This window comes from Crinia signifera, chromosome 3, assembly GCF_055691185.1.
Source record: "Crinia signifera chromosome 3, ASM5569118v1, whole genome shotgun sequence".
Lineage (NCBI taxonomy): Eukaryota > Metazoa > Chordata > Amphibia > Anura > Myobatrachidae > Crinia > Crinia signifera.
In genome coordinates, this window is record NC_139219.1 from 281,196,801 (window position 1) to 281,213,989 (window position 17,189).

The 17,189-nt window shown below is 44.3% G+C and overlaps 1 protein-coding gene across 2 annotated transcripts in view; it reads right to left on the reverse strand.

The window, feature by feature from the left end:
* The window catches only part of LOC146064590 (glypican-5-like), a 215,790-nt gene that overhangs the window by 141,809 nt on the left and 56,792 nt on the right, over positions 1-17,189 (reverse strand). The window contains exons 4-6 of one of the 2 annotated variants that reach the window (XM_083178277.1): positions 10,532-10,659; positions 10,133-10,192; positions 2,697-2,822 (exon numbers count right to left, since the gene is read on the reverse strand). In XM_083178277.1, the coding sequence (XP_083034403.1) occupies positions 2,697-2,822; positions 10,133-10,192; positions 10,532-10,659 (314 nt within the window). The remainder of the gene's footprint in view (positions 1-2,696; positions 2,823-10,132; positions 10,193-10,531; positions 10,660-17,189) is intronic. The other variant, XM_083178278.1, reaches the window with a different exon arrangement.

Below are 17,189 nucleotides of genomic sequence, written 5' to 3' on the forward strand. Positions count from 1 at the left end.
TCCATTCCCAACAAGGTTATTCACCACGTACGGTAATTATACACCCTGGTGTTGATTTGGACACTCAATATCCACTTGGCCCCAATATTGAATGCTAGCGGCAATTCCCTTTTTAAATATTTTTATCATCATTTTTTCATTTTTTTTATCTTTGAGAATTCTCATATGCAATGTATTGTTTATCAATTGTGTTTTAATATTATAATATCTTGTCAACCAGTTGGCACCACCCGAGCTGGCTGAACGCAGTGCCCAAGGGCCAGTTCACACGGCTACGACGCAACTGTTCAAAGATGGCGGACTACATACAACAGGGGGAACAATTGACTTTACAGTTCAAAGAAAAAAAGTACAGTGAAAAAACCATCAACACAGCTTTTGAACAAATAGGACAAACAGACCGAGATGACCTACTCAAATACAAAACTAAAAATGAAGACACTACATTGACAGAGATACCATTTATAACACAATTTTCCAAACAATCAAACCAACTAAGAAAGATTCTGACCAAACGCTGGCCGATTCTGTTAGAGGACGAAACCCTAAACGATCATTTACCACAAATACCAAGACTGATATTCAGGAAAGCACCTGACTTAAAACAGAAATGAATTAGAAACCACATCCCACCTACAAAAATGACACAAACAACCATAGACAATAACCCCACCAATAAGGGCTTCTATCATTGCGGACAGTGCACAGGATGCAAAAATCAGACACAAAGATCAACAAGACCCACTGCAGTATTCAAATCCAATACCAAGGGAGACACATACGTAATAAAACAAGAGATTACGTGCAATAGTAAAGGGGTTATCTATTTACTTGAATGTGGCTGTGAGAAGCAGTATATAGGACGCACTAAAAGGAGACTGAAAGACCGCCTATGCGAGCATATTAGGAACATCAAACGGGGATACGAGGACCATAACCTCTCTAATCATTTCAAGACACACCACAACAGCGACCCAGGATCCCTCAAATTCATAGGCATAGAAGAGATAAATCCAAATTGGCGAGGGGGAGATTACACCCATAAATTAAACAAAGCTGAACTTAAGTGGATGTACACCCTTAAAAAATTCGCACCAAAAGGTCTCAATATGGACAACGAGGTAAATGCAGTCATACAGTATGTAAAAAATAGGTTAACAGGACGACACTATGCCACCCCCTACTGCTACCTAGAGACAGATCAGTAACCCCGTATTGACATAGATACCACGGACCTGTCTATAAAAACAAATATATGGAAAATCACGATGCATGATATGTAACATGACTGAAGTGACTGTTATACTGTATATCAGACCTAAACACGCAATTAGGATTTTATTTCTGTATACAGAATTTACTCAGACAAACATCCAGTCATCGACACTAAGTTAAGTCGACACTTTGTAGTAAACACAAAGGGATACAGCGATCCCTGTCTGACAGAATCTAGACTAAAAGTATCAAAGTACCGGCACCTGGAGACATTCAGTGATATAATCATGTGGGACTGACAAGCACATGAACCAATGAACGAGCGGCATTCCTGGCCAATCACAGAACTAGGGGGGAGATTTAAACCGGCTCCATACCAGATACACTAACCTCCATGAAGAAGGTTTTTGAAAGCTGAAACGCGTTGAGGAATACGGACACTATCCACAATCAGGACCCCTCACAAACAACGCCCGGCAACACTGTGACGCAACCCCGGAAGACTCTACAGCAAGGACGTGGCACGGCAGGACCATCCGTGAAAGGAAGGGTAAGTAGGAGGCAGGCACTGCACGAGAGGCAGGAGGGCTCCCAGTCGGGTGGCGGGACACCACGCACACACCGACAGTATCGGTTACGGCGAGGTAATCCTCTCACCCGCTCCAGTGCACACGCCTGAAACACCGGGACCGCTACACACTGTGGGATCCACACGCTTGCGGCGGTAACACGTTTGACAGGCTGATCGCACACTGGCACACCCTAGGCTGCACCACCAGTAAACGCTTCCGAAAATCCGCACCCCGCACCCACACCGTGGCAAGTTCATAAGGGGTACCCGAATTCTGACATTGTGTCTGAGCAGCGGGACGCCGCACTTAGACAGAGACTTTATGCATTTTGTAATATCAGCAACCAAACTTTTGGGACATTTGACTTTAAACCAAGGAATCGTCTGTTTACCCCCAATCACCTTGGAAAGACGGGCAGCAAGCCCGGTGCGCAAGTTTTTTGGGGAGAAAGTTGTCTAGAAGTATTGTTATCATTTAGACCACTGTTGCAGACGACAATTCATTGTGTTACAACCTTGCTTGTATTTTATTTGATTTTGTTTGATTTACGATACCACTCAGTAAAAGCATTTTTATATTGCATCACTGTGTCAGACACAATTTACATTTATATTTGATTGGACACACACCAGGGCAAAGCTCAGCACTAACCCCCATTATTTCCTATGACTACCAATATTAGTATAGTTTGAGTCAGACTATACTTAAGTGCTTTGAAGCTAGTCCGACCAGGGAACACTCAGTGCGCAGGTACACCCCCAGTATCCATTTTCTGTTGCTATGTCTGTCCTGCTGCTTCATGGAGCCTGGTGAGAGGAGGTTACCAGTGTGTCACAGACAGCCCGCACCAGAGCTTTACCACTGGTAAAGTCCCATACACTGTAACATATTACTTGGAGGAGAGCTTACCTTTCCACCACATCCTCCCCATTCCAACACGTAGAGCCGTCTCTCACTGCCAGGTCTCCATCACACAAACGTTCAGCCAATGTGGTATAAAACGTTCTTGATGGCTTCATGTACTTGATAAATTCACTGCAATAAATAAAGATTATTTGTGGGTCATCATGGTCGACCAATACGAACAGTGTAATATGAACCTGAGGGCCAAGACTCATACTCACTTTCTTATTAGACTTTTTTGTTTGTTTTAGAAAACCAAAAATATAGTCACTATCCAAGATCCAACGCACATCCTGCACCCTTATTCAGAGCGTGACAACACTTTTTGGTGCCTTGCGGCAGCAAGAGAATTGGTGACCCCCCAACTCACATTTTTCCAATAGGAACTTAAGGCGCATGAAGGATTACAAAATTTGTAAAGACCCTGAACCAGGACCCAAAAAGAGAACACTAAAGAACTGGGGTATTTCAAGAGGATTTTGAGGACGCACTATAACACCACGAGGACCACTTCAAATCTACAGCAGTGGCAACCATCCCAGATATGTGAGTGACATTGACTGTTCCCCTCTTCCCCCCTCAAATGTTTGTGTACTTATCAGAGTCCAATAGGAACAGGGCCCGCAAAAAAGGATCAGCGGGGTGCATATTCCAAAAAACTAACCTATTTATCAAAGTGGAGCTACTGTATAGATCTAATCAAGCCAGCACCAATTACATGCAATTTTTAATCATTATTGTATGGTTTTTATTGAGTTTTAAATTGTCAATTACGAATGAATAAAATGTTATAACATAATAATTGTGGTTATCTTTCCTCAAAAGCGCAGTTAAACCTTATTTATTGTATAGATGCAAATGTTGATCATCTTTATACAAACATTCTAATTGTACTGGTCCAGAGAAAGCCAAAGGCCAAAACCCCATTCAGACAATATAAAAGATAACAATAAAATTCTGCTTCTTCTTAATGAACGTCTAAAGGTTTTAATAATCACATGTACAGTAGTAACACTTTCTTCCAGCAGGGGACAGTGTTAATGCTTCCAAGCTCTCACTGTAACTGCTGTACATCCAACAAGAGACTGTTTGGCAGCTGAAGGTATATCCTGTATTTATATTATAGAGATAAAAACTTTAGGGAATAAAATTGGAGGTGTTGCAGGTTGTCACAGCAGAAGGCGACATATATAATTTGTTTCTGACAAATTGGTATTGTGACTAAATATATGCAAACATCATTGTTCACATTATTACCATACCCTCCAACTGTACCGATTTTGCCGGTACAGTACCGTTTTTTAACAGTCTGTCCGGCAAAATCAGTTTGTAACGAATGTACCGCTTTTCTGTAACTTACTATGCGCCGCAATATACTTATTTAATATACCAGCAGCCCACCAAGCAACTATGTGACATGAGCTGCATGATACTTGTAGTAGTTGGTGCACAGTACACATTCGGAAAGGGGACGTGGTTACACCCTGTTTGCCCATTGCCACGCCCCTTTGTTCATGGTCACGCCCATTTTCTGAATGTGTACCGATTTCTTAGATTCAAATGTTGGAGGGTATGTAATACTGTCTTCCATTCACCCCTGTATACCAGAAAGAAACTCACTGTAGGATCAGTTATGTGGTAATTGACGGAATTCACTTCTGTTTGTCCACAATTTGACTATTATTTTGGACATAAATAACTTGAATTGGTCCTGGACCACCAAACCAGGGCACCCCTGCGAGTCCTCCAAGGCACGCCAGGGTGCCACGGCACACAGTTTGGGTACCACTGGCCTAAAGTAATTGTAATTATTAGAGACAGGATTATATGCATTTGCATATTTGAATATGCATTTGCATATTTTGCCCATTCTCACTGGTTATTGCATATTTTACCTAAAATCTAGTGATGGTGCATATGTTAGGCCCCGCCCCCTTTCCATCCGCGAGTCACAGCACTGCTTTGCCCTGTTACTGCTGGTCAGGTAGTGGTAGAGTGTGCAGGCTTGGGCAATATGTGCACAGTGTGGGGAACCTTGGATGTACGATATGTCGGACACTGCTCTAGGCTGCCAATCCATGTTGATAAAAGTCAGTCAGGGCGGATGCCATTACGAAGCTCCTGAACCTTTGCCTGCCCCTGGCCTGGGACTTTACACCATGAGACAGACTTCTGCAGCAGAGGAGGCAGGCGGAAGGGTTGTGACATCACGCAGCACGGAGGAAATGCGGTGTCACAGTGAGTATGCGGCGCAGGGAGGAAGCCTTCCACTGCGCCGCCCTCACACGCTATGCTGACATCTGATCCATCGGCGCTGGAGACGAGGGTCCGTGTAGTTGATGCAAGAAGAGCCTAGGATGCTGCAGTCTGCTGTAGCAGCCAGGAAAAAAAAAATCCTGTGTACAGCACTAGACATCTGCAGATGCTGTGGGCCTATTTTTGAGGTTTATTTGCAACTAATTGTATGCTGATTTTTGAATAAATAAGTTAAAAAGTACTTTTTTGTTATTTAACGTAGCCTATTTTAACACTTTTCATGCATATTTTAAGTATTTTTCATGCATATTTGCATGCATATTTAAAGCTTTTTATGTTGCATATAATCCTGTCTCTAGTAATTATCAAAAATAAATGGCAAATGATAATTAATGATGGTAACCCTATGGTTGTGTGCAATCTAAGGGAATGTACAGTATATGGTTTCTACAGTTTGCAACGGCCTTCTTCCTTCACTGTGCAGTCCTTACACAAATTCCCTGGTGCCTATCCGCATGTATGCTGGTGCTGGAGATACCTGACCATCGGGAATATCCCCCTGTATACACACTGGCCCTTATTCAGATCTGGGGCGAAATGTAATAGGGTGCGATTTTTTTCGTAAGAAAAAAATCGCACCAAATCGCACCTTTAAAAATCGAGTTTTTTGCTGCGAATTCGCATAAGTAATGAGATGCGAATTTGCGGCAAAAAAGTGCGATATGGTGCGATTTCGGGCGATTTTTAAGTCCTGAAAATGTGTGATTTTCAGTCATGAAAATCGGCACATTTTCAGTACTGTGCGGTGTGTTGAAAAAAAAAAAAAAAACGGCGTGCGGTCCCCCCTCCTAAGCATAACCAGCCCCGGGCTCAAAAAGCCGGTGCTGGTATCATAAAATCAGAGGGACAAACAAATAGGGGTTCCCTTGATTTAATGAAACCAGCACCAGGCTCAAGGTCCGGCGCTGGTTCCCAAAATACGGGGGACAAAATGACTAGGGGTCCCCCGTATTTTAAGAACCAGCACCAGACCCAACCAGCCAGCAGGGTAATGCCACAGCCTGGGGACACTTATTATATAAGGTCCCGCGGCCAAAGCATTATCCCCGTGGCTGGTCAGCATGGGCAGGGGTCCTGGGGAAATGGGGACCCCCCCAATGAAGGAGTCCCCCCCTCCAGGACTTACCAGCCCATGCTGAAAGTCCGGGGCTGTCCCCGATGCCCCTGGGCGGTGGGCATCGGGCTGATGAAAAGTGTAAAAAAAAGAATAAAAACTATTGTCTTATACTGTAGAACTATGAGTCCCAGCAAGCCTACCCCGCATGCTGGGACTTGGAGAACCACAAGTCCCAGCATGCGGGGCATTAAAGGGCCCGCTGGCACTTGTAGTTCCACAGTACAAAAAATAGTTAAATAAAACACACTGACACCCAGAAAAATAAAAGTTTAATACATCCACAGCCCACACATACTGATACTTACCTATCTTGAGCCTGTAGGTCGGTCCCTGGGTCCGGGGCTCCTGGGCTGAAGAGTCCGGTACCGGGGCCTTGGTCCTGGTTCTGGGGCTGGTCCGGGGTCCTGGGCTCCAGGGCTGATGTCTCCGGGGTCCAGGATCCGAAGTAATCCAAAAGGGGTACCTGAGGAAGGAAATCCTACTCACCTGGTCCCCGGCGGCGACCCCGACATCTTCTCCGGCAGACGCGCTGCTCCCGGCTGGTTCCCGCTCACGGACTGGAGAGGCGCAGAGATGTTTCATCTTCCGCGCCTTTCCTCCGGATGATTCTATTGTCTGGGTCGTCGTTCCGGGGATTACTTCGGATCCTGGACCCCGGAGACATCAGCCCTGGAGCCCAGGACCCCAGACCAGCCCCGGAACCAGGACCAAGGCCCCGGAACCGGACTCTTCAGCCCAGGAGCCCCGGACCCAGGATCCAGGGACCGACCTACGGGCTCAAGGTAGGTAAGTATCAGTATGTGTGGGCTGTGGATGTATTAAACTTTTATTTTTCTGGGTGTCAGTGTGTTTTATTTAACTATTTTTGTACTGTGGAACTATAAGTGCCAGCGGGCCCTTTAATGCCCCGCATGCTGGGACTTGTGGTTCTCCAAGTCCTAGCATGCGGGGTAGGCTTGCTGGGACTCATAGTTCTACAGTATAAGACAATAGTTTTTATTCTTTTTTTTACACTTTTCATCAGCCTGATGCCTACCGCCCAGGGGCATCGGGGACAGCCCCGGACTTTCAGCATGGGCTGGTAAGTCCTGGAGGGGGGGGGACCCCTTCATTGGGGGGGTCCCCACTTCCCCAGGACCCCTGCCCATGCTGACCAGCCACGGGGATAATGCTTTGGCCGCGGGACCTTATATAATAAGTGTCTCCCGGCTGTGGCATTACCCTGCTGGCTGGTTGGGTCTGGTGCTGGTTCTTAAAATACGGGGGACCCCTAGTCATTTTGTCCCCCGTATTTTGGGAACCAGCGCCGGACCTTGAGCCTGGTGCTGGTTTCATTAAATCAAGGGAACCCCTATTTATTTGTCCCTCTGATTTTATGATACCAGCACCGGCTTTTTGAGCCCGGGGCTGGTTATGCTTAGGAGGGGGGACCGCACGCCCTTTTTTTTCTTTATTTTTGTTTTAACTATTTTTTTACAACAGAACCATGCACAGATCTCAATGATCTGTGCATGTTTCTGATAAAATCGCCAGTCAGAACCTGGTCTATTTTTTTTGCGATTTTTAGTAACCTTTACTAAAAATCGCAACCCATTAAATATGCGAGTTCTATACTTTTTAATGGGAAAACAGCTGGATGCGATTTTTAGTCTAACTAAAAATCGCACCTTTAAAAAATGCGATTTTTGCCGCAAATCGCACCCTATAAAATATGCGATTTTCGGGAAATGCCCGAAAACGGCATATTTTGCGGGAAAAAACGCAAAAAAAAAAATTCGCCTCCCATTACATTTCGCCCCTGATCGCAGTACAAATTTGTTTTCAAAATGGGCAAAACCATGTGCACTGCAGGTGGGGCAGATGCAACATGTGCAGAGAGAGTTAAATTTGGGTGGGGTGTGTTGAAACTGAAATCTAAATTGCAGTGTAAAAGTAATGCAGCCAGTATTTAACAAACAAAGTAACTCACACAAATCTAACTCTCTATACATGTTACATCTGAATAAGGGCCGCAATGAGGATGTTTACTGTCATCACTCCAGCACAGCACTTCTCCCATACACCAAGGGGTGTCCGTCCCCTCATCACTAATCATTTACATACAGCACATTTACAGATGTGTCAAAATGTCAAAGCTATACCCATTCATTTCAGTTACAAAGGAGTGATGGCAATACAGTACCTTCAATTCCTGATAACTAATGATCCAGCTGAGATCAATGCTCAAATAAAACCTGCTCCAACTGTAATGGAAATAGGGCCTAGTTCAGAGAAGCTGTGATCCCATATGCAGTGCATGTGCGGAAATATGCAAATAATACAATTGCTGGGATTTGTACTGAGACGCCCACTGGCAGCAGCTCAGGTCCAACCAGATGCACATTTATTGGTCAATCATCGATGATGTGAGAGGCCTTATTGCTACACAGCATGGCTGGTATAAGTAAAACACAGGAGCCGTCTTTACTGCATACAGGTGATGGTTGTGAGTTGTGGCATGCTTGCGTATAATAACTTCCCTCCAGGTATTGCTCACAAACTCTCAGTCTCTGCGACTTCCATAGGGACTTCCACACAGCAAAGGTTGACATGCATTGAGTTGACCACTAAAGGTTGACATGGTTTACGTGTACACCTCAATAGGTCGACATGCTTAAGGTCGACATGGTTCAACACAAGCATTAGGTCAACAATGGCTAGGTCGATAGTCAAAAGGTTGACAGGGGGTTTTCAGGAGGCACAAAGGGATATGGTGCACAGGACACGTATGGACGATAGAGGACCCTCAGAATGATTGTAACCAAATTCGTTTCTGTAAATCACAAGGGTGTGCTACCAAACGACAAAAAATTGGGAGTATAAATGTGTAAGAAAGAGAACGTTTGTCCCTAATCTGGTGCACCTAGATCAATAAAAATTAACTTTTATTAGGTAATAATTAAAAGGCTGCGAAATATAAACCTAAAAAAACCCCACATACGACACACAGTGCTATAAGGATGCAACAAAGGCAGTGACAGTGTTTAAAAAGGAAAGAAGGTGGCTTTTTTGAGCCGACAGGCGGTATTTTAGGGAGTGGAGAGAGAATAGAATAGTGTGCCGAGTGTAGAGAGGCACCGTGCCCGAAGCATGGCGAGTGCAGCGATACGTAGTCCATGTTGATCATGTCGTCATTCGGGACAAAAAAGTGAAAAACCCACGTCAACATTTTTGACTGTCGACCTAGCCATTGTCGACCAAATGCTTGTGTCGACCTTCCATCCATGTCGTCCTTAGGCATCTGGACCTATTTCAGGTGTCAACCTAAGCCATGTCAACCTCCTGCAGTCGACCCAGACAGTGTCAACCCTAACAACACCACCACGCCCCCCCCCCAACGCACACACACTCCTCTGTGGACTTGAACAACACAGACGTTGCGTGCATTTCTTAATCAGGCCCCTGGATAGATAAAGAGGCAGTTTTATATACAGTACGATTCATTTATTCATGCACAGGGTGGCTAATGCCTGTAACTGATGGGAAACTAAATATGTCCCAGCTGTGGCAATGCTGTAGGCACTGTGGCCCTCGGTATGCAGTACGGATGAGCAATATTTGTCACCGGAGAAGATCACACATCAATGCTGCCTGCTAACATCTTATATTAGCAATCTGTTGAAGTATGGAGGAATTAAAATCTGTGAATGTTACAAATGGCTTTTACCCTGGCACATACTGTATGCATACGTGTAACCTAATCACTGTGAGCTCAGCTGTATACATTTCCATTAGTCTGTGCCTATAACAAATACCCAGTCAGCATTACAGGGAAATATAGACCCACACAGCAGACAAGAGTTATTATTGCATGCTGGTTAGCTGTGCCCTACAGTCAGACCGGCAGCGGCCAAACACAATGTTATTGTCCAGCAGGGGGCTTAGGAGCACAAACATTCCAAGAGGGGTAGAGGACGAGGCCAACGGGAAATGCAAAGCGTGAAAGCAGCCTGTGGTGGGTTTTTCTTACCGAGAAATTCTTTTCAGACTGCGATGTCGTTCATTCTTCGCGGCTTTCAGAGGCAGAGAGCTGGGGAAGTCAAGGTGGGTTTAAAGCACCAACGAGAAGAGCAGGTTGAATGAAAGCAGTGTATCAGGCAAAGGGCAGGAGAAAGAAGAAAAAGGTTAATCAGACAAGAGATTTATATGTACATCATTCTGCATGCAGTGTACTTATAGAGAAGCGAGAAGGTGCAGAGATCATGCACAGTGGCTCAGTCATTAGAATTCCTCGGGAAAAGCAACTAAAGTATTGATGATGTCATAAAATCAGTATGTCGAAAATACAAACAGAATGGGATGTTTTTATCCCATAATAAATAGAATAGCTGGTAACACCCTGCTTGGTGTCAGGATGATGCTGAATTACCTCCTCATGTGCGCTAGAGAGTGGAGCTTTTGTATGTGCGGTACTTCCGCCTTCTCTTCCTTTATTAGCCTGACCTCAGGCAACACTTTGACCGGACTCTCTTGTAGTTCCCCACAGACCTTCTCCACCTGTAAGAAAACACACACACAGACAAATGAGGAAATGGTGATAGGATAGATGAATACTGCAATTATAATCAGGGCTAGATTAACAATGGGACGGATAGGACTGCAGCTCCAGGCCTCCAAATAAAAATAGGCCCATCACCAGTATTCTAATGACTGATCAGTAAGTTAGACATACAAATAATTATAGAACATAAGTATGAAAATTGTATTTCTATCCCCCCCCCCCCCCCCCCCAAATTATGCATTTTTTCTTTGTTTTTATTTTACATATTGGGGATGACAGTGTAGGGGTGTACACGCCCACATAGCACTGGCCACACCCACACAGCTCTGCTCCAGCTCTTCAAACACGTCTCACAGTAGGCCTTGATTCTTTTCATCCCCAGGTTCAAGTGACCCTTAACCTGCTCTTTGCAAATATTAAGTATCACCTGAATGTATCAGGAGGGGCTTCTGCAGGAATCTCCGTCTCCAGCCACATCCCCCATAGGTTTCTATGGGGTACTGCCCGATGTAACAACATTGAGCAGCATCGCATTGGGTCCCTGGGGTACAGCCATTCTGAGATGGCGGTAGCCCATTGTAGCCTATGGGCTACAGACCGTACTGTCGGTGGGGCAGTGCTGTCAGCGGGGTCAGCAAACTCACATGCGCAAAGCCCCAGCACCTGGCGGAGCGCATTGCAGGGACGGGGCCCTGTACCTGCATGTGCAGGGCAGGGCCGTATTAAGGGGGGGGGGGGGGGCAAAGGGGGTCTAGCTAGGGGACCCCTGTGGTTAGCATGTATTTTTGCATGGGAGTGGGGTAGTGCTGCAGCTTTACCTACCTGCCAATGTGACAATGATTAATGGTGCTGAGCATGGGGTGCCAAGGCACACTGACTGCACAAGTGTGCAGTGCATTACTGGGAGTTGATTAAGCCCCATGACACTTTGCACATTAGGGCAGAGGCTGAGAGGTTTGTGCTGAGCTGTGATTGCTGGAGCTCATTACATGCTTTTCAAGCCCATGGAGGACAGTAGCAGCCTCATCATGGGAGGGTTTTTAATCAGAGGCAGTACTGAGCCTGTGAGGTCTCCTACAGTCCTAAAGAGTAAGGTACAGAGGGACAAACGCAGGCTTTTCATGTGGTATGTATGTATATATATATACTAAGTTTATTCTGCATTTACTCTATGTTTTGACAGTGTAAAAGTAATAGTGTCGCCAGTAATGACAAGTGCAAGGGGCCCCCCCTGTCTAAAGTGCCCCGGGCCCCCCGAAGGCTTAATCCGGCACTGGCGCAGGGTGCTATATTCCCGTAATTAGATTGCATTTTGCAATGCCATCCTGGGCGGAAATATTCCACCCAGAATGCATTGTATATGCGATCCGTAATTAATGGGCCTCTATCAGTATTAACCTGACTGTAAGGAAATCAGCATTCAGAAAAACTATTAGGAACTAATGAACTACAGTATGTATAATTGGATCACGGCCAAACCATCAAGGTAAGGGACAATCCCATAGCTCCCATTGCTGTATTTGCCCGTGTGGTATGTATCCGGCAAATTCTGTACCAGAGCTACACTAAAGTCATCTACCTAAATCAACCATGATCCAGCCAGGGTCACACTTATTTTGGCAAAGTCCTACTTACTTTCTAGCCAACACATACATGATGTTCTCAGGTTTATTTTGTGTACCAGTTTGTGTGCCTCATTTTACATTGGGCAAAGGCTACCTTAGGGCCTAATAAAAGGCTGCATTTTTTGCAGATGGACAAAACCATGCTGCGCTGCAGGTGAGGCAGATCTTACGTGCAGAGATAGTAACGGCCCTCATACACTATGCGATTTGGGCCCAATCTCATCCAATTCCAGCATGAAATTGGCCCAAATAGCATGTGTATGACATCAGTCCCGTGTCCATCGTATCGGAGGTTTGAAGATAAATCTTCTGTGCAGCCATCAATGGTATATCGCAGGTGGTTTTTAGCACTCGCAGTGTAACGCATTCAATATGGTCCATTGGTGTCTGCCAACAGTTATTTAAAACAGGTTGAACTTGATGGACGAATGTCTTTATTCAACCTTAGTTACTACTGTATGTATGTACATTAATAAATTAGTGTTAGGAGTGCTATGTGAATAATAACAAATAAAGAGTGAACATCTGTGAAGAAAAGGAGATTGTTAAAACAATGTTTACACTCTTTTGGAGCGGTGGAGTCCCTGTTGAAGTTATGTAACTGTCCCTATCTTCTGGGAGCACGCAGCACACCTCGTGGATATTGATGTAATTGATAGGCGGTCTCTGGTCCCGTGTGTGACTTGGTGCAGAGGGAGAAGCGGGGGAGGATACCTGAACATTGTGGGTGCTCCCATCCACCACAACAGTGCAACAGTGTGCCTGAAATACAGCTCTAATTATCACCTTGATGGGATTGTCTCACCTTAATTTTAGATACCTTAAGCTGCTGCTGATGGGTTGGTAATTAGTTCTCTCTCTCTCTCTCATATATATATATATATATATATATATATATATATATATATATATATATATATATATATATTGCTCTTATATCTAGACACTGAATTGATGGTGAGTGACTGGCTATTGGCACCCATGTAGGTAGGGTTTAAAGTGATTTTGGAGATGTGATGGAACTAATTTCTCCTGCCACTCTCCCACAATCCCCCATTAGGTGGAGCCTGGGCCAGTCCCGGGGTTCTTTGTTACCCCTGCAAACTACTAAATTTGTGCCCTACCTCCAATACTTTATAAATACACAGTGGTCTCACAAAAGTATCCCCAATTCAAATAATGCCACACAGTAGCACAATCATATTCAAATTACACCACATACTGTAGTAGTGCCCCTCATTCACATTATGACACACATTAGTTCCCCTTATTCAAGTTATACTTATACATGTATGCCACACAGTAGTGTTGCTTACACATAATGCCAGTAGTGTTGCTTACACATAATGCCAACAGTAATATTACTTATACACATAATGCCAACAGCAGTAGTACCAGTTACACATACTCTCTTCTTCACTTCAGCAGTGATATTACATATAACGTGGGAGAAAAAAAAGCCACGGGCACAGGATTTTCTGTTGGGATTATAGTGCATGGCTGTGGTTACCATTAGAGGTGGTGGAACTCAAATCCTTCCCGTTCCCCTCCACTTTAACCTCTGCGTCTAGGCATTGAGTTGATGGTGACTGGTTGGCAACTGGCCCCTGTCTAGGCATTGAGTTGATTGCCCCCATAGAGGTCTTGATGATTCCATGTTATGGGTTGGCACTTTACAACCATTTAAGCGAGTTAGTTAAGCAGCCAGTAATACTACATGTAAGACCTCGCTTTCTTGTGAATAAATGAATTATGAATAAAGCTGACCCTTTTCCCCTCAATATATATCTGAGTCTTTATTTTTAGATTTGTTTATTATAGTTTGTACTTGGGTACAAATGTGGATTGACATTGGCTGATGTACTAAACCTCTGCGGTACATCTCACCACTTTGCATTGTTACTAATTGCATATGTACTAACATATGCGATTAGTACAGCAAAGGACAGCTCTCGTGATAATTGTCCTTTGCGATCAGTGCCGGTTACTGGACTTCCAGGGAAATGACCCGGGAGACCATCTACACATGGGCAGAGTAATGCCGGGGCTACGGCGAAGGATCCGATCAGATCCCTCTCAGTAATGATGCTGGTAGAAGCCCTTAGGCTTACTGAAGCCAGGAATTGCTGAGCTTAATACATATGAAAATGTGGTAAATACCCTGAAAACAGGGCTTTTACAGCATTTTCCCTTTAGCACATTCCACCCAGAGAGGTTGCCGCCTGTTTTCCGTTAGTTAGTAAATTGCTCTGAAGCTGTTTTTTTTTTTTACTGCCACAAATTTAGGGGCAAAATTGACAAATACAGAACGCAGCACAAAGTACTGGAACGCCAATCGCTCTGCACAGACATGCCTGCTCACAGCTTACCTCACCTCACCTTACTGTTGTATTTTTGGAGAATGTTAATTGAAACCTACTCAGTGGTTCCCAAACTTTTTTGAATCGAGGCACCCTATAATATCCGAATTCTATCCATGGCACCCCTAGATGAAAGGTTTGTTTTCATATGTCAACTTTGCGTTTAGTTATGTAGTAAGGGACAAGATTTTACTCCTGTTTGTCCATATATTTTATTATTGGCAGCCACAAGGATTTGTTTTTGCAAATTACATTCACCATAACTAATCCTGGACCACCAACCTGAGGCACCCCTGCAAGAGTCCCAAGGCACCCCAGGGAGCCACAGCACACAGTTTAGGAACCACTGACCGACTAAAAAAAGAGTGGAAATAAATGAAATGTAAAAACATAATATATATGGTATCCTTATTTATAGTATGTCAGAGACATAGACGCACTTCCCAACAGTAAATATGTGCCCAAAACAACCTTTAGACATTAATAACTCTTTCCCAAAAAAGGCCTCTTTCTGGCAAAGCACCATCACCCTCAAGGACCAATAATGGGCAGTGCCCTGATGAAATGAGAACCGTTGAAGGGTATGAGTAGAAACATATCAGTAGGGATAATTATATGTGACTAGTAAGCCCACTCGAAGCAAAGGCTTCGATAGCTAGTCAGCTAGATTCCGTGTTTGTGCATGTGTGAGAAAGAGATGTAGTTTCACTCTCTACCAGCAGATGGCAGTATTTCCGAGACTCACGGACACTGGACATATATATATAGATGATAGCTGTGAATGTGCAAATAAGTATGTGGAAGCAGTATGTTCAGTTAGCTCTTATATACAGTATGGGCATAAATAAAAAGCTGTGTTTGGCCTTTGCCAGAGACCTACATTTGCACTGAACAAAAGCAATATAAAACTCGCAACGAAAACCATTAAAATGAGTGTGGTTTAGAAATAGAGTCCTTAGGGGTGTAATAACATGAAGACACTGTCCCATTTCACAAAAGAGGAAGCGGGATCCGGGATGGAAGGAGAGAAGGCACACTTGGGGTAGACTGACAGCTTCATAACCACATTTGTCCCGCCGGGCATGCAGGAAGTGTACTGGTGGTAGTAAGCTTCTCTTCCGTTTTTAGTGGATTTTGCAAATGGGACTGTATAGCTTTAAATGTGCTGCATTTTCTTTCTAGAATTCAGAATTTTGGTACATTTAGATTAAGAGGATTATTGGGAATGGGATACTTTAAACTGTAACTGCATTTGGCACCCATAGGAAAAAAGGAATGGCTTTTATGGACTGACATAACTTCATGTCACATGTATGCTAAGGTTTTCTGTTTCAAAATTATGGGAACTCTCGCCAGGAGTCCCTGGTGAAACATCAAAGCAGCACCTGCAGAAACCTCAGACACTGGAATCATGACTGCAGGGAAACAGAACACTCTACAGAGAACGTACTTGAAAATAGCTTCCAGGGACACTTTGCAGCTGAGATGGTGCATATATTGCAGTGATGGGGTCGCTTAGGATGCAGATAGGGGGTTATTCTAGTCCGTTCGCAAGGAGCGTACATTCGCATAGGACTGATGTTTTGCGCATGCGCAGCTGCATTTCTGTGCATGTGCATACACCAGGTGCATGCGGCCACAGCGAACAGTCTATGGAAGCACCCAAGGCTGTGGAAAGGATTTAAAGGGCATAAAGCAGAAACCCAGACAAGAGCCTTGGGCTAGTGAGTGACTGAGCTGCCAAGATTATGTTTTTATGATTCTTTAATACTACACTGAGGTAGGGACTAGAGAAACAAACAAAAACAACCAGTAGTTAAATTCACCAATGGACAGCTGATTTGCCATTGATGGCTCAGAGCCCTGTGATGCACATGGCCTACAATGCCCCCCCCCCCCCCCCCTAAATCTGATTGGGCAACTGCCCAGTGAGTAATAGAGAATGGATGATCATAGGTGGATTAAACCTACTTTACTCGCTAAGTGGGTGGGCAGGTAGGGGTTCCCTCAAAACGTAGAAACGTTTCAAGATGTAGAGTAACAAAATCAAAGTTAAGTGGAGAAATCCCCATGTGACATACCACACTCACAAGCAATGGTGTGGCGATAAGCATATAAAGGTTTCTTTCTGGTGTACTACAGCCTTCACCAGATCCACCCAGTGGGAGAGGATGACAGAAATGTACTTTTTTCAACTCACTTTCCAGATAGGTCCACTTAAAGGTGTTCTGTTTTGCTCTCTGGTCTACAAAAGTACCTAAAATATTGTCCATAGAGTCCTTAGATAGTGCAGATAGCCTTGAAAGGGTTGACCTACTGAAGGTCGTCATTGAAAAAAGGTCAACACAAGCTTATGGTTGACATGGATAATGTCAACATGAGGTTTTCAAGGTTTTTGGGTGTCTATGTTGACATAAGTCGACATGTACACCGTATAAGTGTTGTGCACTATTATATTCCCACTCTATGCCCACTTGGATAATAAAGTATGAAAAACCACCTAATTCATGTCATGTCGACCTTATTCATATCAACCATGTC